Source organism: Lagopus muta, chromosome 6 (assembly GCF_023343835.1).
Source record: "Lagopus muta isolate bLagMut1 chromosome 6, bLagMut1 primary, whole genome shotgun sequence".
NCBI lineage: Eukaryota > Metazoa > Chordata > Aves > Galliformes > Phasianidae > Lagopus > Lagopus muta.
In genome coordinates, this window is record NC_064438.1 from 14,646,758 (window position 1) to 14,670,172 (window position 23,415).

Sequence of the window (23,415 nt, forward strand, 5' to 3'; positions counted from 1 at the left end):
AAGACCCATCAATTGATGTAATGCACAGTCTAAATCTCTCCTCACTACTGTACAGCTTAAGATCTTAAGGCAAATGATGGAACCAGGAATGCAACCTTCCAGAAAATACTTACCAGGTATTACAGTCAGCATTGATCTTTTCCCCGGATTGATACGTGGCTCCATTGTGAATACATGGACATTCCTCTTCAGGAATACAACCACCCTTCCCATCTAACACAAGTCCAGATGGGCACACACAGCCAGATACACACTGTGTGCTATACTGGAAAGGTCAAGAGGAAGATACAATTTCAGAATAAAATAATCACACTAGAAAAACGAAGATTAGATCAACTTAAAATGTCTTTATATGTTCTATTTCCGCCCAGCTTAAATAAGAGAAGACTGATGTATTTATAGGCCTCTACAACAAAGACGAAGCTATTAGCATATAAAGCTGCTAAACATTAGATGCATTCTGATCCTAAATGCATTTGTTCCAGTCTGTGAAATTTGAACTATACCGGATCTTAAGACTTGCTCTGTGTTAGCTGAAGAAGCCCTATGCTTTGTGATGGATGACTTGTGATTGAATGAATGGACTTTAAAAAGAAAATAAGTAAATTTAGTTTGAGTGAGTTGCACTGAAAACAGATGCATCTCTCATGGTACCTATTCATGAAATTACGCATGGCTATCATGCACTTAGACAAAGATATAATTTGATGTGCAATATCATTGGAAAGAAATGATTGCTCCTAGCCAGCCTACAGGAAGTAATTTTCTCTTAATGAAGTAAAATATGCGGCAAAGCTCTAAATATTTTCACTACTAATTACTCTTACTTTGAAAGACTTGAACTGTTACAACACTGTGTAAGACATAAAAAGAAATACTTCATATTATATACACACATGTTTATGTCCTTACACTTGATCCATTTTTGTGTCATGAATTTTCACGCAAATCCTGTGCTGAAAGTCAGAAAGCCATCACCTTTTTCAATTTAGTCAGATGAAACAGTTACAAAATGCTAGCTCTAATGAGCGTGATTTGAGAAGTAGCTGAAGAAACTTTGACACTTATAAAAGTTGGATGTTACTTCGTTAAATTTTATTCTGATGATCCTATCGTTAACAATTCATAACGTGTTTTGGGGATTTTAGCATACAAAGTATCTGTGATGTAGATTCAGAGAAGGAGAGTTAGATCAATGGTGACTGTAGCACAAAGATGACAGACAAAACTTGAAAGTACCATTTCATCTAGCCATGACATACTTACACACTGCATATCCAGAGTATGACAGCTTTTTTGACACTCTGATCCAGTTGCTCCTGCTGTGCTGTTTCTACAGTCTAAGTAGAACATGGGAGATTCACAAACTAGAGGAAGGAAAGAAGTGAGAGAAGTAAGAAATAGCTGGGGGTTTATCACACAGCTGTAGAAATAAAAGCCATCTAGAAATTGTTTGGAATTTGTACATTTCAGTTAGTAAGGACTGCTATCCCTACTCAGTCTGCTAAATAGGAACCCAATTGTAGATTCACTTCAGAGCACTGAATTCCCAGAACCTTCCACAGTATATCAGAAAAAAATCCTTTAGAACAGATCTTCTCATGAACCTAGGGTTACTTCTGCCTTTTATAGTATAGAAATACTTCTATTATTTAAAAATCCATTAAGAAATATCAATTCTACCAAATATTTCTGTCCAGAACCTGGCACAGAGAAAAAGACAAGTGCAAGTGGAAGACTTTTTTTTAACCTGGAATTTGATCGGGTTCTCCAATGCAAGTCAGTTTTCCCTGGATGCAAGTGCTGTAAGAGAGGGAAAAACATTAACTTTTAACCATATATTGAGACTGAGAGCTACCTCTGTCAAATTTCAGTACTTTATAAGGAATTAATTGAATTCCTGAATACTATTTTACAGACCCAGGGAAGTGTTTCTCTCAACACCACTACCAATTATGCTTTCATAATAGGAAAAACTAGAGTTTGAAATGGATATATTTCTGCTTGTTACTTACTTTCTCTTAAGATTTCTCTTTGCTTTTTCTGTCGTGTGTTTTGTGCTTGAAAAGTCATAAAATCAAATAGAAAATACTCCTATATACAATTGCTCTATCAATCTGGATGTATATATTATTCTTAAAAGTTTTTAAAAAATGTTTATGATATTACTATATTGAAACTCACACAGGACAAGGTGAGAACAATTTAAATTAAGCTTATTTAGGTAATAAAATGCATATACTATTGCTTGAATGTTTTTTAAAAGCTTCCCTTACCATACAAGCCCATTTTCACGGACAACTTCTCCAAGTGGTATGGGAGATCCTCGATAGTAACAGGGGCATTCATCAGCAGGCACACATTTGCCACTTTCATCCATGTAGGTTCCATTTATGCAGGTGCAGCCATCAACTGGGACAAACTTAATTTTGCATGTGATATCAGGCTCACTTAGAGAGCGACATGTGGGTTGGCATGAATCGATGGTATAGCTGTAACTTAGGGATTTGGGACATGAGGTGGCGTACTTTGCTTGAGAGAGTAAAAAGGAAGAATGAGTTTGTTAATTCCAGATGGTAATTTTTGTTGAGAAGAAAGAAATGGTACGTAGTAGCAGTAACAGGTGAACAATATTATACACCTCTGCCTATGCTCTATCTTTCACATCAAAGTTTTTTCTGAATTTTTCCAGAATTAGAAGTGAAAGCCACTGTATGTGTAGATTAAATCAAGTCATATATGCTATAAGAAATATATTTTCTTCAAATGAGAGTTTGGAAAGAAACTTTCATTTGGTGCTGCTATTTCATTGTTCTAGTTTTCTGGTTAGTATTACTAATATTATTATTCTAATATATCATATTTATCTCTGTTACACTGCGATATAGAAAACTACAGTTAAATTCAAAGTCGTGCAGAAACAGATGGAGGTGTGTCTGTAACAGCAAGCTCTCTCCCATCTGTTTATATTTATTCTTGCTTTTAATGGATTGAATCTAAAGGAACAGCAGGGAATTACATCTAGGAGTGCATTTAACAAAATCCCTTCCTTGATACTTACCATATTTGTCTAGAAATCAATATAATTTTTTTTTCACCAACACTTTTTATTGATGAGTGCACAGGAAAGGAAATAGAGAAGTGTACTCACAACAGACATTAGTCCTCCACCCATTTATTTGGATTCCTCTTGCAGCACAAGCTCTCACATAGGAAGAAAGGGATGCGCACAGACAGCCCTCACTGTTTTGACAGTTGCACGTGTCAAACATGCAGTTCTGGGAATGTGAAAAATATAATCTCAACACTTCTAATACTATCAACATCTGGGTCATTTGTAATGAGAAGGAAGACTGACAGCACACTGATAGTGGAATGATGATAATTAGCCAATGGGCTTTCTGTGCCAAGTAGTTAACAATAAAGTGAGGTTGGTGAGGCGGCAGTTAACTGTAATTTTCAAATAACCATTTAACCTGCCTTTGTGCTAACCTCCTACCCATACAGGTATATCCATCCAAGAAAAAATAGCTGCCTTTGCATTTGGAATGACAAAACCAAGACTGACAACTGAAATAAGATAATGCCACAGCAAAAACAGCAACATGTTGAAAGAAAGAAGTGCAGTATAGAAATGAAAATGCAGGTATTGCAAAAGACTAGAGATATGTCTGGGACAGTTTTTTCCTGGTAGCTAGTTGTACATGATCCTATTTCTATTGTTTCTGAAGAGAAACCAGTCTACCAACATACCATGTAGTAAGTAGAGGGATTCAGTAGATAATGACAACCAGCAAAAGGTCCTTCTCTGTTAGTTAGTAGCCCACACCAATGCTTAGCATATTTTTCTGTTAAAAGAACAAACAGTGCAAATATGCACATTACTTTTTTAATTCATTAGTCCCATTACCCACTTTCCTAAAATGCAAAACTAGTTTTGAAATTACATCTAATCTCTCCCTCCTGTCTGTTTTCACTCAATTTGTGCTCTAAGGTTATTAAAACCAAAGGTACAATGAAATAAGAGTTACCAAAGATCACAAATAAAGAATTTCCAAAGATGCTCATGTGATCCACTCTTCTGATATGAAGCTGTGAGCTTAGACATTCTGTTTTCAGTGATCACACAGTTTCTTTCAGTTATGCCTCCAGGACTCTTCCTTTACTTCTTTATATAGCCCTCATGTTCTCATTGTGAATATTCTGATTACAGATGTATGTTTTCACCGAATATATAATTCTTCATTCTCTTATATTTGCTTTTTAACAGTTGTGCTTTTCTTAGAATTAAAAAGATTTCTTAAGAAATTTTTTAAAAATCTTTTTCTTAACAAAATAATGTTATGAAGCATTTACCATTATCGATGCTGAGTGCACAGGGGTTCTCAAAACTGTTCTGGATATCAGGGCAAGAAGCCTGAGTTTTCCATGTATTAGCAAATGCTGCTGCTGTTCCTTCAACTACTCCACTTATGGCCTTAAAGTCATCAGTTTGGACATTATTGAAATTTCCACAAAGACCTGTTGAAAACCGATGAAAAGTTTATACTGTTTGTACTCAACAAAAGACATTTAGCAAGATGTTCTTCAGTTTCATTCACTTACCACAGGTTTGGTCTTTGAACACAGGGTCCAATCGCACAAACATTTGCATGATGGGTGTGATCTGGATTTCAACCTGGATACCAATATTTGTGTGCATGATGATGAAGAATGATGAAGGTCTAAAGATGGTGACATTGGCTAAAAAAGAAAAAATAGAAGATTGCTTTCTGGAGGAGGTTAAATGAGGGACAGAGTATATCATGATACGAAGGCTGCTCTAAAACTAATGCCTCCTATTTTATGACATTGCCCACAACATCAGAGGTGAATGTTAGAGAAAAAATACCTGCTGAGATTGGCAGCTGGGTGTAGATTGAGTTCACAAACACACCACCATCACTTTTGACCTCAACGAGCTGTTTAGGAAGAGGAACAACAGGTAAAAGAGTAATAATAGTGATGAATCCGGTGATATTACTAAAAGACCTATTAATTAAAAGGGGCATTTTTGTGATCTCATCTTTTCTCACTCTTTCCACTTTGTGCACTTACACTAATTTTCCTGGCCAAGGAAAAATGGTTTTTGAAGAGTCCTTCTCAACTGATTAGTGAATTTTATCATCTTGGTTTCTATGAACAAAACTTTATGATGAATTACACCCATTGCTGTTGTACATGTAGCTTCTAAATTACAAGTTTATGTGTTTTCATCTAATTGGCAGAAATAGAGCTTTTTCAGCTTTTTCTTAATGAACTTCCAAAAAGTCAAATCTACTATTTCGTTTTCACAACAAAACTAGTTTATTTTCACTTGATAAAAATCTAATGTACTTATCCCATGTGTGGAAATAAATGCAGGTCCCTACCTGATAATGGCCTAGATGCTTTGTTCCCCACGTGGTTAATAGTTTTTTTCTCGTGCTTATTTTGCATTCTTACCGTTTGTCCTTTATTCAAGCTGAGGGTCACTGTCCTTAAGCATGTTTCAGTGCTTGTCATGCCACATTTGCGTAGTTCTACCAGGATGGTGAATATTTCATCTTCACATTGCTGAAAATAAATAAAAATCCCAACAGTTATTCAATGAAAGGCTAATTACAATAGCTGTCCCTGTCAAAGTCTCTCTTGTCAGGGAAATAGTAAAAATGAGTAATTTTCTTTTTTTTTTTTTTTAGACTGAATTGTGCAAATGGAAAAAAAGAAAGCATAGAAGAATCAGATCAAAAAGGTCAAACCATTTCACTTACACATTACTGTAACAAAATGTTCTGATTACAATAAATTTTTTACTTCTTTATTTCTCTTAACTCATTTTTATAATGGTTCAAAACCTAAATGAAATGTATCAGTTGACATGATCTGATTTTTCTTTATTTCTGCTTCCAAGAAAGAAATACTTATTAGATACAGTTAACAGGGCAAAGTTATTTAATCCAGTAAAACAGCTGGAACAATCATGCAGAAGAATGTATATTAAGCAATACCTTAAAAAGATAATAGTCCTCAGCATTTATTGTATGACAGAACTGGAAATTCCCTGGAAACCACAATTTACTGTTGCATGACATCCTAATATTTAGCTGATAATTAAATCATTTGAATGGCAGAATACATTCCAGTAAGTGTCTGATTAACTGAAGCAACTCAATATACATACGTCAAAAGACAAGTTTTGAAGATGTTGATTGAGATTACCTATCCTCTCCACAAGCACATAAGGCTTTATGACCAAGTAATAGTCTCACCTTAGAAAGGACGTAAGTGCAGTCTCCATAGACATCATAATGCTTTTTATCATATGTCGAAATGTGCGAGCCTCCCTCTACGGAACATATTCCTGGACATGACATATCTTCGCAATTCCATTTGCTTCCATTGCATGTACTGGAAGAGGCAAGACAAACTTAGCTGAAATCAGCAATAGCAGTCTAGACTTACAGAAATTACAATGACATTAGGTTTAGAACTGCTTTTCCCTTTCAATCTCTAGTTTGAATACACGGCAAATCCAGGTTTAAGACTTTCTCAAATATTGTGAACATATGAAGTAAAGCATTAAAGGGAGTGACTGTGATATGCATTCACTTTGTTCATTTGTTTCTATTCTTTTTTTGGACAGGTTAACTCAGTAGCAACAGGTGCTAGATGAGTAATTGCTTGTCTTCTACAGCTTACATAAAACATAATGCCAAATTAAAATATCTTCTGTTTTCTTGTATAAATTTATAAGAAACTAAGAGAAATGTGACTCCACATCTACTCCTAGTGAGTAGATAGAGTATGTCTGTTTTCTAAGGTAATGTGGTACTGTACAGGTACAGGATTAATAATTGTGAAACTATGGTTGTGTAGCTTCTCTTATTTTCTTCAGAGAAAATAAATATTTGCAAATACGTAAATTACTGCAACTTCATTCCCTTTAGAGAAGTCCAAATGTTTGAACAAAATAAACAAAGAGGAAGCACTTGAATTCACTGGTGAGAAATCTAAACACTGTAAATCCTTACTTTGATCACCTTGAGCTCAAGTGCAATGACAGTTAAGGCTGTTGCTAAATAAAAGAAAGAATGTTCGTTGAGGTTATTTTGGAACTGTAGCGGCTAGTTAAATACACAGATCAATTACGATGATGTAATTGCAAACAATAAATCATTAAACCCACTAAATATATTAGAGGAAATAAAGAGTTAAGAAAATAGCAAGAGTTACCAGGAATAGCACTGCTCTGAGAAAGAAGTTCCTGGAGCATAAGTGTTGCCATTGTAAATACAGGAGCATTGCTGACGGGAGATGCAGCCAGAATTGTTTATGTCATCAAAAACGGTTCCTTAAGTTAAAAACAATAACAGCAGAATTTAATCAATTAAAGAGGTACTTTCCATACATGGGAAAAAAATCATTTTTGTTCATTACTAAATGTTGCTTCAAAGACAGATTTGCAGCTGCTGTGAACTGTCATAGATGTACTGAGGACAGTAGGACTATGCCAATTTACAGACTTTCAACCTTTCTATTCTTAAATTCCACCTGCTTTAAAAGGGAGTTATTTTAGTACAGGTGGCTTGCTGAAAGACTAGCTTTGATCTGTTTGCTTTTCTGCTTTCCTGCTTTCTAACTATTGCGTGTGCCCTGGCAATTAATTCCAGTGCCTTTCCTCAGTTGATAAATGATAAATACTTATCACTTGCAGTTGTGAAAAATGCAAATATAAGGGCCTTAAGCCTCATGGAATCTGTCTTGTTTATTTTGAGATCAGAAATGTGAGTATATAAGAACTTGCCTTGGGGGCAGAAACAACCATCCATACAGTGCTCTTCACAAAACTGAGATCGTTCAGGATTAGTGCATGTGTCAGTGCAGGGGGAGCTGCACTCCGAATACTGCATGTTGTAAGGACATGTCTTGGCTGAAAGGTTAATAAAAGGAGAGTTTTTTCAGTCTGAAGTATTTCTAGTTCACTGTATATGGAAATAAGTATGTTCATTTACATTTTTTCAGCTAGATTTAAAACCACACTAAACCACAGACCTATCCCCACTTGTCAAAATCTTTAACTTTACTCATTCAGATCTATGTTTTACAGTTGAGATTTGCTTTTCATGACTGTGTGAAGAAAGACTTAACTGATGCCAAAATGACTGGAGTTCTAGGCACATCAGGAAAATGGTTCTGCAAAGCTAGCAAGGTTTCTGTTAAAGGTAGCCTTTTCAAGAACATCTGCATAGCTAGGGAAACGTAAAAATCAAGTTCCTAAAGCTTCAGTGTATTCAGATTTTTCAGATATCCCTTGAAACAGCAAATAATATCCCAGTGGATTTTAATTTCAAACAAATGTTGGTGACAGTATCAACAGCTACACTAATAATGTACAGGTGTTTAATTCAGTGAAAACTTCTGAAGATTACAGTGGTACAAACTACTCAAAACCAAGCTAGAGATTAAATGCTACACTAGCCTAAGACCAGTGAAGACTCAATCAGTTCATCAACAAGGGTAAAAAATATGGTCGCCACCATAAAAAAAAGGGGAGAAACAGAAATATAAGTAACCAAATCACTCTCCTTCTTTCTCCTTGTATTTGTTTCTTTTATTATCCCAATTCATTAAATGACCCTTCAGCTCTTGAGTAAGTGTATCCATTTAACTGATACTGTTTAAGCCACTCTGCATTAAAACACTTAGTTCTTTCTCCTTAGTCTTCTTGCTGGAGCTTATACATCAGAACCCTCACCACGCCTGTAATTTCCAATGCATACTCAGCATTATTTGAGAACTCATTTCTTTTTATTTACCCAGCACAAAATAAAGGCATCTCCACTAATACTTACGGCACAGTTTTGAGGTTCTCCAGTTCAAAGGTTCCCCACCAGCATGAGCACACTGCCGGGAGTACTCAGCAATAGTATCGCAGATACATGAGGCATTTTTTAACTCTTCAGAGCGGCACAAGTCTTCTCGGCAAGCCCTAATGTACTCACTAACATTAACTAGGCCATTACAGTCTTCAAATGCAAAGCTGGTCAATGTTTTCTGACATATGTCATCCTGGGGAGAAAAAAAAGACAAGAAAACTTTCAGAAAATAGAAAGTAGCAAATTTTTAGCATTGTTTCTTTGCTAGATTGTTCTTTAATAGAATTTCATATCCCTCTTTACTTACTATTGCCCTAGGTCTTTTCCAGTTGATCCCTCTGAAGCTGTAGAACAATACAAATAAATGTGAAAGAAAAATTAAAGAATAATCAGAAAGATACTTACAAAGTCATATGTGCAGTTATCTGATGAGGAAGGAGTTGGGTCTTCACAGTACTCTGTCGGCCCATCCAACTTCTGCATATTCCCAAACTGTAAGGCTGTCATTCTGATATCTGTGCAAAAGAAATTTAATAATGAGGGTTGTGCGGGATTTTTTTGGTCAACACAACTTCCTAATATCTTTTCCTCTTGTCAAGAATTCTTTTCAAGATCAGCTAAGGCAGATAGTTCCCTTGAATTTTTTCATTTTATCATCATCCCTTCCAAAATAAACACTGACATCACTATCTGGAAAAAGATAAAACATTAGAAAACAATTTTCAGCCTACTACATTCAGAAGATAATGAGTCCATGTAGGGAAGAGAGAAAATAATTAAAATAGGGGTTTGTACAATGGAGACTGCTGAGAAACAAGGTTTAGGAAAACACTCAAATTGAGAAGGGATAAAATAAGAGAGGATTATATATAGACTATGCATATTAAAAGGCAAATGTGGATATATTTTGTGGAATAGGATTAAATATTCAAAATTCTGACAGCATGTTTAATGGACTCATTAATATAGACAAAAGATCTATTTCCCAGGCTTTTCAAATCAGAATTGATATGTTACTACTAGAATTATTTTTATGACAGAACTGAAAAAACAAATGTATTGACTAGATATTACACCTACATTTTGTTTTACTGGATATATTTCAATATTTATGTTATTAATGAAATAGCTAACAACTTTAGGTATTAAATACACGATCTGTTTATGTTTTTTTATTATGTTTTTCAACATAGATTGAATCATAGCTTCTGAGTATATTCTTCAACAGGATAGGAAAGAGGAATGATGGTGATGTTAGTGCTGAAAGATAGTAGAATACATGCTGACAACTCTAGAAACCAATTTCTGATATTTAAAAAACTTACTGTTTGAATAGAACTCATTGTAAACTGGAATGCCATTGAAGTCCCCACAAAGACCACAGGTCTGATTGGCATATTTCTCATGCAGTTCTAACTAAAATGATAGGCAATATGTTGACAAAAGTTAGTATACACATTGTAAAATATATTCAGGATCATCAAAAACACTTGTACCTGCTGACCCTATTTTTCATCAGAACTATGTAATTTTATTTAGAAATCCAATTTAAGCTTGAGGGATAGAATGAAGAGTTGTCTTAGATTTGATTTACAACAAAAACTCCAAACTATTGGTGTAGACATAAATTTTCACTGTAATATCTGTAGAGAACCCAGCCTTTTTCTCTCCATTGTTCAGAAAGAAAATCAAATTCACAGCAAAAACGATGTCCTAAGAGAGAAAAACTCTGCCCAAAAATTGTATTAGAAGAGGTAAGTCAGGCAGTGATGGTGTATGGGAACTGCTGAATCACAGCCTGAACCTCTGATTGATCACCTGAGGCAAGCAATGAGTCAGCCACAGAGCACAGGTGAAGGCAATTCACCTGTGCTGCTGGAAGGGGTGAGCCTAGCTCCACTTCTCCTAGACCCATTTAAGAGCTGGCTACCAGTGGAAATGGTTCTTTTCTAGAAATCCCTCCTCTGGAGTTTTGCAGTGAGCCCAGGATGTGAGTAAGCATTCTATGTATTCTCTTTTTGTTATTGTAACTTGCTTATCCAACCTCTCTGGTTTAGTTCATAATTATAACATCTTTATATTCATTGATTATACAAATGGTAATATATTAATGTTAGTGAAAGTGGTTTTTCAACCTACTTTATGCAGAAGTCTGCTATCAAAGAGAAGTAAATCCATGTAATTTTCTTTGGGACTACCTGGATGCAAACCTATCTTTCTTAAGGAAAAACTGCTCAACAGTATGCAATGGAAAGGCAACAGTAACTACTAAACAAGCATTAACCTAATCAAAGATTAGCTTTTTGGCTGATCCAAAGGTGCAGGCAGGTCCAAGAGTTGTTCTTACCAAGATACTGTCATGCTGATTCCACATAAATACAATATCTGCTTTGCTGACAACTTTCACGTAAATGCTGCTTCTCTCTATAGTAATTCCAGCTTGACTGTATGGCAGTTGAACTCTACAGAAAGGTAGAATTAATACTGAATATTTTCTGATCCGGATGTTTGATAAAGAGGAAAAAAAAAAGGCTTGTGCATTCCAGTGTCTTACAAGGATATAATGCAGTTGTGTGGAAAGAAAAGCAATTAAAAAATAAAATGGTCCAGTACCATCAAATGTGGATTTAAATTTGAATCCAACCTCAGGATTTTTCATAGAAATCTTGTTTTTGAGGTAATCTTTAAATGAACAATTGATTTATCGTGACTTGAATTAATAGCAACTTATTCATTATTTCTCTGGGTAAAATTGTCAGACTTATTGAAGAATGCTGATCTTATTTCCCCACTATACAAAAAGTACTTGGCCAACTTGGGGAAAAAAAACCAAAACATCTGTATTTACCAAACAAATGGTATGAGTAGACTCACCTGTTGCTGTTGATCAGGACAGTATCCTTCGTTAGCTCAACAGCTACACCTTCAAGTTTTATGGCAATGCGGTGGATTATAGGAACATTTTCCACCACGGTACGCCTAATCTGGATGTTGAATTCTTCATAGGGAGTGTTGCAATGGGATGCGAAAACATAATTACAGAGCCCAGGGTAGTGGTAGATGTCTCCATCAAAAGTCTTGAAGTGGAAGTTGCCCCATGTGCTGCATACACGGCCATTGTGAGCAGGGTTGGAAGCTGGAAATTTAAAACTAGCTGTAAAAAATGACTTAAAATCCTAGCCTTAACATGGTGAATCAAATTATCTAAGGCTTCACTCTGTCACAGTTTTCCCTTGACCACCTCCATTTGTTATTTCCACCCATCTATCCATTATAACAAGTCACCATGTATTCATCCTTCATCATCTGTCTGCTGTTCATCACATATATACCTGTAAATGGTTGTAGTCAAGTTCAAGTGGATTATTTAGTTGTTCACATTTCATACAAGATAACAGTTCAATAATATGCTATGTTTCTTAACTGGCCTCTTTCTCCTCTTATGACTTCATGACTTCTTTTACCAGTGCATTTCTGTTTGTGCTTAATTCCTTCGTATACACCTTCTAAAACTGAATACTTATTGAACACATTTCATTTACTTAACTTACGTGTTATTACTGGATTTGATGTTTGCTGGATGATTTTCACTTCAGATGAAACTGTGAAAGAAGAAAAAAAATTAAGAAAACCAAATCTAGTATAACAATTCCAAGACTTGCATCTAAAACTGACCTAGAAAGAAAAGATCAGTGTGCTAATCTGACAGTGTTAAGCCTGGTGCTGATTTATACAGGATGTGAATCAGGTTAAAAGTCCACATTACACTTCATAATTCAATCATAAAAAAATTGCTTTCAGCTGTGAGGATTTCCATTTTCTACCTTGTAGTTTTGATTTTTTTTTTTTTTTATGAAACTCCGAATTGTGTTAGCATAGGCAGAAACTCACAGCTCTGCATATCAGAGCTCTTCAGACACAACAACCAATACAAAGAGTTAAGCTACACTAAATTAGCCTAATACAAAAGCATAGCTGGTTTTTGTTACATCTACTCTGACTAAGGAGGAAATCAAAAACTTAAAAATCAAAACTGTCCTATTCCTGTGTTCTGCTTCAACGATTATTTTTGTACCTCTAGTTAAATAGTAGCTCAACTACTCAATTGTCTTCCAGCTGAATTCTCCTTCTCTTTGTTCTGTCTCCATAAGTTTTGAATTGCTTTCTACACATGGCCCAACTATCGTGCTTAGAAAAACACCTGATCCTGTGCTCCAAGTTTGGTGCTCTAAGCTCCTATTTTTCGTAAGTAAACATGTCAGGCACTTCCCATTTAAGAAAAATGGCTACGACTTTATTTTATGAAAGACTGAATCCATCCAGAATGAAATAACCATGCCTGGAAAACGTTGACTAATACCAACCTACAACATGTCAAGTCTAAATCCTCAGAGGATTTAGGTGATGAAATGACTCATGTCTGAATGAGCACTTCTGGTGTCTAAAGTACTTGCCAGTTGAAGTGCTGCCTGTGCAATTTAGCTTTAAGTTCCCTTTCTCATTATATAACAGACAGATCCAGAAACTCAGAACTAGAGAACTCAGAACCACCACACCAAACAAGGAAGGATTTTTACTGGAAATGCACACCACCTAAGCAAACTGAGTACTTGATCTCAGAGCTGAAGGGATTCAAACTTGCACTACCAAAGAGAAACCCAAGACACTCCTAATTTTGGAAGGGTGTTCTGGGAAGCTTCACCATCTCTAGAAGTTGTTCCAGTGTCTGCAGGAGTTTCCTTTCGTCCCTAAGCTTCTGTTCTGTTCTCATTTATACATGACCATTTGTGACGTATGAAGAAGTAACTTTAATCTTTTTCTGCTTTCTGTTGGTCTTTCAGTATCACAGATACTATCATTAGATAAATACATTCATGCCACTACGATTGTTGAGAAAATATAACAAATGCCACTGTGAGTCTTAATAATGTGACAATTTGCTTTCATTCAACACATTCACAGGAGCTTCAGTGGACATAGAATCATCCTGACTTCACCTAAGAGCCAATACTCTTTAAAATATTGTGAATGCTTATTTAAAAGTGTGAGAACTTTTGTAACAGAACAAAACAGTATATACATGTATTTTAGTCTGTTAATTTTTCTCAAGGAAATGCAGTGTTTTTTTTACTAAGCAAGTATTATTTCCAAGGAAATTCTAGCTGCACTAGTTTATCTAGCATTATCTAGCAATTGCATAATGCCATGCTCTTGATCCTTATAAAAATAGGTGCTTATTGCTTCCAAGAATACCAGTACATGGTAATTCAATCTTTGATTATTTGGAAAGAGTTATGAATATTTGTGGATGCACCTTGTCAAGCTGTTATCCAGCTGCCACCCCATACACACAATTCTCATTACAACTTATAGAAGTTGGAATTGGACCCTGAACATGAAGTTAGAGAAGATGGCATGGGATAAGGCCAATATTTTGTAGTCAGTGAGGACATCTGAATATATTTTCCACCTAGTGTGATTTGAAAGAAGTCTTTGCTGGATTTGGTCTAACCACTACTCATTTTTCAAAGCAATTTATTGCGTTGGCATTGCACAATACAAATAACTTGCTTGTACAAAGAAGGGCTGAGGATATTTTGATTGACACTATGTAACTCTAAACGTAAGATTACACCTGTAGGTGACTTGTACTTTTGTGCTTAAATCAATTTAGCAGTATTTTAGTGCTTATTTCATGTAACATAAAGTAACCTAAAATTGTATTTACACTTGTTAGTGTTTGGAAAGTGATACACAAGATAAATTGAAAAGCAATCTGAAGATTTTAAAATGCTAGCTGACAGGACAGTAATTACTGTACACCTATGAGACTGAGTTAGCAAGCTTGTGTTTATGCAAGTAATTTCTATTTGCATAGTCCGATTGAACATGATTGAATATTAACAATCTGCCAAGATTGTCCTCAATTAATGTAATGCAAGCAAGAGAAAAAAATGCACAAAATGATGGATTGCAATGTAACAGATTAACCTCCCAGTGATTTTCATAGTGAAGATCAACAATTTATGTAAATATTAAATATTATATCTAATGTAGTATCAGTATACATTCATTACCAAAAATCATTGTCACATGAATAATTCTAGTCTTTTTTTGCAAAGGAATTGGCAAGAGTAATCTAGTATGAAGTTCTAGTAGGTGACAAAATACTGGAAAAGACTGACCTGTTACCTGATCTAGCAACTAGAAAAGTAGTGCTTTAAATTTCATGAAAAGATCAGAACATTTGTAATCATTCTTACTATAAAATGCAAAGGAAACGAAATGCTTTTGTAAGGCATAAGTACTACTGAACATCTGGTACTTTAAGACATGAATAATGGTTCTTTTTGATTTGGTTTTCAAGACTACTTATCAAGTGAGGTTATATTCAGTGGCTTGGGGCAATGTGAAATCAAATCAATCCAGTTAATTTTAACTACATTTTATTTAACGCAAGTTAAAAAAAATGCAAAAACAGACTTAGCTCTATCAAAGACAAAGTTCTATTTAAGTGCAACCATTTGCTAAGTGAAACATTAAAATCGATTTAGTTGCTTAAAATATATTATTAGATCTAAGCAATGATAAAAGAGTTAACTCCTTACCTATCTGATGGGCGCAGCAAAGTGCTAAAAGGAAAGCCCATTCTCGTAACCATATCCTCCTACCAAACTCCATTTTGAGTGGAGTCTGGCAGAAGGGTGCCAGTGTAAGGTTGGTCAGGAAGAGTAGCTCACCTATGCTCCCTCAGTCTTATATAGCAGGTGTCTTTGGCTTCAGTCCCAGATGGATTCAGATAATCCAGAAAGGTGGGGTTTGGGGGATTTTAGCAAATGAATAGGTAAACAGAGGATGCTTTTCTTTCCTCTGCAACTGGCCAATGCTATTTGCATTTTGGGAGGAGTATATGCATATACGTACATATATTTTGTTAAAGTTCAGCCTAATAAAGAAATAAACTGCAAATAAAATGAGACCTCCACAAAAGAAAAGGTCCTAGAACAAATAAAATTTGATGTTGTCTTACAGTTACAGTTACGCATGTGGCACAGAAGTAACTATTATAAGTTTTTCAATACTGTAAATGATGCCAGCTGCTCCTTGGCAAAAGAAAACATAAAACCAAAAGTTTGCTGATTTCTGAAATTGGAAGAGATCTGGAGTATTCCAAATGGGGGGGACACAGTACTATGAAGTCACTTTGTGCCACTCAGGGCAGCAAATCTCGCAAAAAGAACAGACTAACAACTTTGAAGGGTTCTGCACTGTCACAGTGTCATACCGAGTGTATGCCATGAAAACCTCTGACACTGGTAAGCATTAGGCAACCTTTTAAGGAACATTCATTAAGTCAGCTTTCCCTGGACTATATTCTGGTTTTGTTAGAGATGGGTTCAGACCTTGACATCTACTTCTGAATTTGCTGCAGTCTTTTTTTTTTTTTTTTTTTTTAACCTTCTCACAGAAAACACCAGTAACTTTACAGTCAGATAGCCTTACCACAGCTTTGTAGGAGAGAAAAGTTCAACAGATAAAGGCCTGCAACCGCATTCATTACCATTCCTATGTAATTCCATTCCTGTCTATGGGGAAATGAGCCCCTACGCGTTAGGGAAACACAATATATCAGGCCTAGGCCCACCAGTTAATGTTTAACGCTTTTTCCCCCCAAATGTTGACTTTTTGCAGTTCTATGGTGTTAACATTTCAAAAGTGTGAATGAACATATACTTCAATAAGCAGTCCAGCTATTTTGTATCCCCCTCTTTTTTAGCTTGACATCAAAGGAAGGTAGGATAAGTTGCTCTGGGCAGATTTCTCATTGTCTTTTCAATGTCAACAGACCTTACCTTTACATGGTTAAATATGGACAAAAAGTTTAAAGCTCTTTTAAACTGCTGTTTGGCAAAAAAAAATAATAGTGCACAGCCCAGTGCTTGGTGTATAGGTAACATTTGTCCTCAGTTCATCTTCAGTCTACTGATACAAGAACATAGGTAGCTGATGGAACAAAAAATCTTCTTCATGAGAGAGCTGCTGCACAGTGAGGAATTTAGCAAGAGGCATCTGGGAGATATAATTGGGGTGGCTGTGTGTGGTGCAGCTAGAATAAAATTCATGTGTGCTAGGATGTCTAGAAATTGCAGAAAGTACTTTCTTAGTATGGGGTAGTATTGTTCTCTGTGCCTGGTCAGACTGAGTTTAGCAGTCTTTACTGATTTTTTTTTTTCACTTTTGTTGAAGCAGAGGAAGAAGAAAAATTTGGGAAGGTGTCCTAATTGCAAAAAGTGAACATAGCTGGATGCCTATTTCCTGTGGATTCTTGTGGAAATCCTGTCCTACAATTATAAATTCAATCCTAATATCCTAAAAGAATAGGGGACTACAATCTCATACTCCATTTAGGATCTTACTGAACTGAATTGTCAATTTTTTCAGCCCCTATTTCCATTTATGTTTAAAACTAAATATCTTGGATCCTTATTATTATAAAATAAACCCCAAAATGTGGAGTAATTATGGAGTACTATCTGGACTTTTGGATTGAAATCAGTGGTAGCTTACTATGGCAAGCTTAGGGTACTTATGTCAACATACTAGCCTGATGCAGAATGGAACATGTTCCCTATCGAAATATCCAGGATGTTTAATGAAGTTACATCTTCATAATCAGTAGTAAGCTGTTTACACATCCTAGATTTATATCTTCATGCTTCAGCAGATAGGGAGAAAAGAAAAGACTGGACTTCCTGCCCATACAATGTTGTTTTATTTCGTGCCAGCACTCATAATGAAAGTAAATTCATCTGTACATACAGAAAGCAAATTATATCTTATTTACGTGACCAGTTAGATTATTAAATAAATATTCAAATGTCTCACTTATTTAAACAGGCTACCCACCAAACTAGGCTTTCAGCAACTACTGTGCATATACCTGTGCATATGCAATGGGCTACACGTGATCCTCAGAGGCAGCAGAGCTTTTCTTCTGCCAAACTTGCTGTCTTATGCATAACTGAGATGTGGATCCTCTTCTTTTTAATTTCTGAAAGTTAATTACAAAAACTATTCCACTAAAGCAGACTCTAACTGCCTCAAAGCAGAGATTTGCAGGCATCAGTTAGACACTGACTCAGAAGGAAAAAAAAAGTAATGAAAAGTGCAGTATTAATTAATGAATAGGATATTTTATTTAAAAGCATGGGAGATAGTGGTTTTTAAGGAAAGGAATTTCTAGAAGTGACTTAGATCCCTGTTCTTCAGCAGATAACAAGAGTATTAAGTGGCATTAAAACCCAATATAGTAGAAAAGATGGGAATCATCATGTCTTTCTAACATGATGACAAAAACACTTACAAATATAGGGCAGGCGCTATATTCTGTGTTTTGTACACTTAAAAAAATCAACTCAAAGTAAAATGGAATAAAAATACTGTAAGATCAGAGGTGGAACACATCCATTTTCACATTTATTTTGCAATGATGTGGCCCAGTAAGAGTTAAAGACAGAAAAGCTAACTTTCAAAGAAACAGTGAATGCTGTGCATTTTACCCACTTACTAAGACCTCACAGTGAAGGAGCAAGACCTTGCTTCCTTTCTCAGTTGCACTCACCTCTGCCTGAGGGGAAAAACAGAGTATCAGGTTCTTCTCATATTACTTCAAAACATTTGAAAGAGTTTCTTGCTTCCCACTGGGTATAACAGAGCAAGGCACTGCTGGTAAAGGGAGGAGTTTTCTGAGGGCAGAATTAGTGCTTTTGCTACTCATGCGAGGAAGGTGAGGGGGGTGTCTGTACCTAGGATGACTTCCTAGGTCTGTTGGTAGAGTCAAGGCCAGATTTGTCATTTGCCCTGTCTCCTTTGCTGGAATTGCTGCTAAGCATTGTTAATATCCAATTATTTCTATTTCTAAGATCTTAGTTTTCAGTCGTTATACCTCCTTGTGACTAGAAGGTGACACTTGTCAACCTTGAATACGCAACCTCACCTAAGAATTTACAAGTGCACATTGTATAGCTGCACTGAGAATTGTCCTAGTTGTATCTGTAGGTGTTCTTCAAAGATGCTACTCTGATATTTTACTGAAATGGTTATGATTGCTACTGCTCAGACTGAAATTTCTGATCTACAAGGAGTAGTGACATTCAAATGGCATTCCAGTGTTCAGCTTATCCAACAACACAGGCTCTTTCTCTTCCTCTATCTCAAGGAGTAGGTGCAATTAACAATAAGAAAGCAAATATAAAAGAAACTTGGGTCACTTTGATGAAGTGGCTTATGAAATTTTGAAAGTTATCAGACTATATATGATATTTATATGATCTGATTGATTGCTGGAAGAATCTTACCTGTACATAGACTTGATATTATCACAAAAAAACAAAGATTTAATTTTAGGTATTTATTGGTCAAATGGGCAGTTTCTCCAAGTGGTTCCTGCAGATTAAAGAAACAGCAGTTGAAGGACTTCAGTATCCCAGGGTGCTGAAAAGAAGTTACCTATGCAGGCAGGGAGGAGGAAACTCACTTCTCCAGCTGTGTAAGGGGAAAGAAACCCCAGAAGCAAGTTTATAAAGTGTTTTAATTACTTAAGCAGCTGTCTTTACTGTTAATATATACCAGGGATCCATTAAAGGGGCACCATTTTCCTGGTGCATGGCACAAAAACAAAGCACTTTTGTTTGCAGGAGGAAACGTTCACGGAGGTGTTAAAAGCATTTTTTTTTTTCTTTCCTGTTTTTTTTGTCAGTTTTTCTGTTTATAATGCTGTGCAAAACCCCAAACCTTATCCTCACATCTCAGTCCCAAATACCATGGAAATTAAATATAGGATAGATCTATAAAATTGGAATAGATGAGTTTGTTCATAGGAGGTTAATGGAGATGAATGACAAAAGCCAAGGATCTGGCTGATGAATATTCTTCTATTTTCTTTTAATCTTGTATGGAAAACCTTTAACAACAGATAGCCAATGATACCAGTTATAATGGAAAATCTGAAATAATCACAGAAGCACAGAATGGCTTAGGCTGAAAGCAACCTTAAAGATTACCTAATTTCAAACCCCCTACTATGGTCAGGGCTGCAACCCACCCTACCTGACTGCCCAGGCCTCCATCCAACCTGGCAACTTGGCCTTGAATGTCTCCAGGGATGGGGCATCCACAGCTTCTCTGGGCAGCCTGTGCCGGAGCCTCACCACTCCCTGAGCAAAGAATTTTCTCCTGACATCTCACCTAAATCTCCCCTCTTAGTTTAAATGTGTTTCTAGATAAAAATAACTAACATTGCAATCTGAAAATAGGCCACATAATGTATGAGTGGCAAAGGCAATTATTCAAAAGTTAGGAAGAGATGGTATTAAGACTGTTAGTGAAACCAGAATTCATTTTCCTTCTATGTTCAAATTACAACTCCACTAGGTGTTGAGAACTTCCACCTCCTCACAAGCATGACAAACTAGGGACAGCTGGGACCTGGATAACTGCATTGTGCTCCAGATCTCTGAAGTCCTATCTTACCATGTGAACTGGGAAGAAGAATAAACAGCTGTGTAAGAAGACAGGAATATTTACTTTGGAAAGCAATGTAAAGTAATGATAGAAAGTTTGCAATTAACATAAAACAACATTGGCATTAACAACATTGGCATTAACTTAGCAGAGGACCCAGCACACTCTTCCCACCTGGCTGTGTAGAGATAAAGCTGCTCTCCTAGGCTTGTCCTGCTCATGGTTTTCTCACCTTTCTCTTACTTAACATTTTTTTCTTTCAACAATCTACAAGTGACTCACCAGAGTTTTGCTAAACAGTCCTCCCAAGGAATTCATGCTCACTATCCACCCTTATTTCAATACCCTGTTAACTTGCTGATTTCCCCCTTCTGAAAAGATGTACTGCTACTGTGGAAGACTATGGTGGACGCACTCTGGTCATGGGCTCCTTTACCTTGCTCTTGGAATAGATTATGTAGTCTGTTGCCTGCTTAGTATAACATGTCACATCACCTGAGAAACATGAGAGGTTTTTCCATGAGAAGAGGGTGTTAAATCTTAAAATGAATAGCAGATGAGCAGTGTATTGTAAATGGTTGTGACCATTTTTTAGTTTGTTACAATAGCTTTAGAAATGATTACACAAAATACTACAAAAATTGGAAGAAAATCTCTGACTGTGGAGATTGGATAATCTAAATGGAAAATCAGTGAGAGAACAACAGTTAAGGTTAGAAGGAACAAAGTAACTTAGTTCATTTGTCAGTGACAGTAGTCATAGTTTCTTCATTACATAATGATGACTTAAGCACACAGCTGTGCTGCCATCACTTTTTTTGCTTGTGTTTTAAAGGATTTGGAAGAGGAGCACGTAACTGGTATATTGAACTGACAGGCAAGGGAGAGCTGAGCCATCACTCTGCTCACCTTCACCAAAGGGAATAAAAGATTCATGAAAAAGAAATGGAACTAGTACCCTGGCAACAATGGCTCCTGCACATATGAAATTGAACTAATGGTATTACTCATTCACATTGTGGTTTCTAAGTGCAATAGCTCTTCTTAAGTACACAACTTGCTTGACGTCTGAGCAGCCAGTCTACGCCCCATGTGAGCTCAATGCCTTCTTACTCATTCCCCTGGGTTTTAATGTCGAGAGACATGAGCTGGACTAACAGAATCATTTTTTTTCTTACCTAATCCTCATGCTTCAAAAAAATATCAATAAAATGTTAATAGCTTTGCTGACAGAAAAGTGCTGTGCCTTCTATCTCAATATTTTTGATCGTTGGGTGCTATTTTTTTAAGGTGGGTAAATGCATGTATGTATCTAGTGAACAATTTTTTATCAGGTTGAAAGTTCCTAGGTTCTTCGTGCCCTTAATTCAGCTGAAAGCATAACTTTTCTATTGTACAGTCTATCCAAAAACTCCACTGGCAGATTTTCCCCCATCAGTATTTGCTTGTGATGTACTTGGTTCTCACAGTATTATAGCAGTATTGTTCATAGCCCAATGTCTGGATTGTTGTTTTACTTTCCTCTTTTGCATAGTGCTGAGGTTGTCTTCCTGGACAACAGCATCACTGATGTTTTGTTACTTGTTCAGCATTCACTTTCCTATATGTTACTGAGCTTTTGCCTTGTCTGTGTACCTTTTCTTCATTTCATTAAACGTTTATTCCATGGGTTACTAATAACTCAGCCAGGAGAAGAGAGGGCTCCAAGGAGACCTTATAGTGACCCTCCAGTACCTTAAGTGGGCTTGCAGGAAAGCTGGAGAGGGACTTTTTACAAGTGCAGGTAGTGTCAGGACAAGGGGAAACGGTTTTAAACTCCAAGAGGGTAGATAAAGGCTAGATACTAAGAAGAAATTCTTTGCTATAAGGGTGGAGAGACACTGGAACAGGTTGCCCAGAAAGGCTGTGGAATGCTCACTTCCTAGAGGCATTCAAGGCCAGGCTGGATGGGGCTTTGAGCAACCTAGTCTAGAGAGAGGTATCTCTGCCCCTCTCTAGCAGGGGGTTGGAACACGATGGTCTTAAATGTCCCTTTCAATCCAAACCATTCTATGATCCTATAACTCACGTGAGCCACATCTGATCTTCCGAACTACTGATGGTGACTTAGATAAAGTTTATTTCTCTGTTTTTCTTTACAAGCTTTAGCATAACTATTTCTCATGCCACAGTATTGCACATAGCCTTTCTTCTTCACAATTTTTTTCCAAAGCACTCTCCACTTTTCATTTACAACTCCTGTCTATTTCAGAATCTGTCATTGAATGCATTTTCATGTATATTTCCTTCCATAGTGAGGCTTTCTCAGTGCTGCCTTTTTAGCATCTGCTTCACAAAAAGCTGTTCAGATATGAGTGTGCTCATCAGTGCTGTGCGTAGCTCAACAGTTGGCAGACCAAATCTATGCTGATATTGATAGGTAACTCTAAGTTCAGTTTGTAGACTCTATGCAAGGACTAGGCTATAAATTTGACTCCTTCCTACAGTGCTAAGTTTAGAAGCTCTGCTGAACTTCTGCGTAAGGAGTTAAGCTTATCATCCCTTGTCTCCTTGTCTGCAGTATTCTTCTGATTGATGGAAGTTACCTGGTATCCATCCTAAGCAGACAAACAGCAATTCAACAACTCTGTTTTTAGTTCATGACTCTTCTGCTCCGTTTCCTTCTCTACTGATCATACATAGTAGGAGACCAACTTATAAGCTATGCAAAGTCTTATACAGACTAACTGCTGGAAGTGCCTGATTTGCAAATAAAAGCATAACATGGATAGTTTTGTTGTGGGTGCTAAAGTGGGGTCTCGTTGGTCTTCTGGTCTGCAAGTGTGTGCTGCCTGCTCATTGTCCAGTTTTTCATCCACCACTTTTTCCTACACATTTCAGCTGCATTCTCCTGCCCTCACTCCTATGCCTGTTATCTGCAGGCAGCATACAACCTCCTCACCAGCTCTAAGCTGTTTGTGTTCATCCCTTGTCCTACCAAACAGCCTTCCAACTT

The 23,415-nt window shown here is 36.5% G+C and overlaps 1 protein-coding gene across 1 annotated transcript in view; it reads right to left on the reverse strand.

Moving 5' to 3' along the window:
- Positions 1-15,578, reverse strand: part of LOC125694675 (mucin-5AC-like) — a 35,652-nt gene extending 20,074 nt beyond the window's left edge. The window contains exons 1-20 of the mRNA XM_048948241.1: positions 15,506-15,578; positions 12,449-12,499; positions 11,772-12,033; positions 11,245-11,359; positions 10,223-10,313; positions 9,303-9,412; positions 8,874-9,090; positions 7,826-7,951; positions 7,255-7,372; positions 6,291-6,429; positions 5,485-5,595; positions 4,892-4,961; positions 4,606-4,743; positions 4,357-4,521; positions 3,754-3,848; positions 3,152-3,278; positions 2,277-2,532; positions 1,751-1,803; positions 1,267-1,367; positions 114-265 (exon numbers count right to left, since the gene is read on the reverse strand). Of these exons, the coding sequence (XP_048804198.1) occupies positions 114-265; positions 1,267-1,367; positions 1,751-1,803; positions 2,277-2,532; positions 3,152-3,278; positions 3,754-3,848; positions 4,357-4,521; positions 4,606-4,743; positions 4,892-4,961; positions 5,485-5,595; positions 6,291-6,429; positions 7,255-7,372; positions 7,826-7,951; positions 8,874-9,090; positions 9,303-9,412; positions 10,223-10,313; positions 11,245-11,359; positions 11,772-12,033; positions 12,449-12,499; positions 15,506-15,578 (2,570 nt within the window). The remainder of the gene's footprint in view (positions 1-113; positions 266-1,266; positions 1,368-1,750; positions 1,804-2,276; positions 2,533-3,151; positions 3,279-3,753; positions 3,849-4,356; positions 4,522-4,605; positions 4,744-4,891; positions 4,962-5,484; positions 5,596-6,290; positions 6,430-7,254; positions 7,373-7,825; positions 7,952-8,873; positions 9,091-9,302; positions 9,413-10,222; positions 10,314-11,244; positions 11,360-11,771; positions 12,034-12,448; positions 12,500-15,505) is intronic.
- Positions 15,579-23,415: the final 7,837 nt, after the last annotated feature.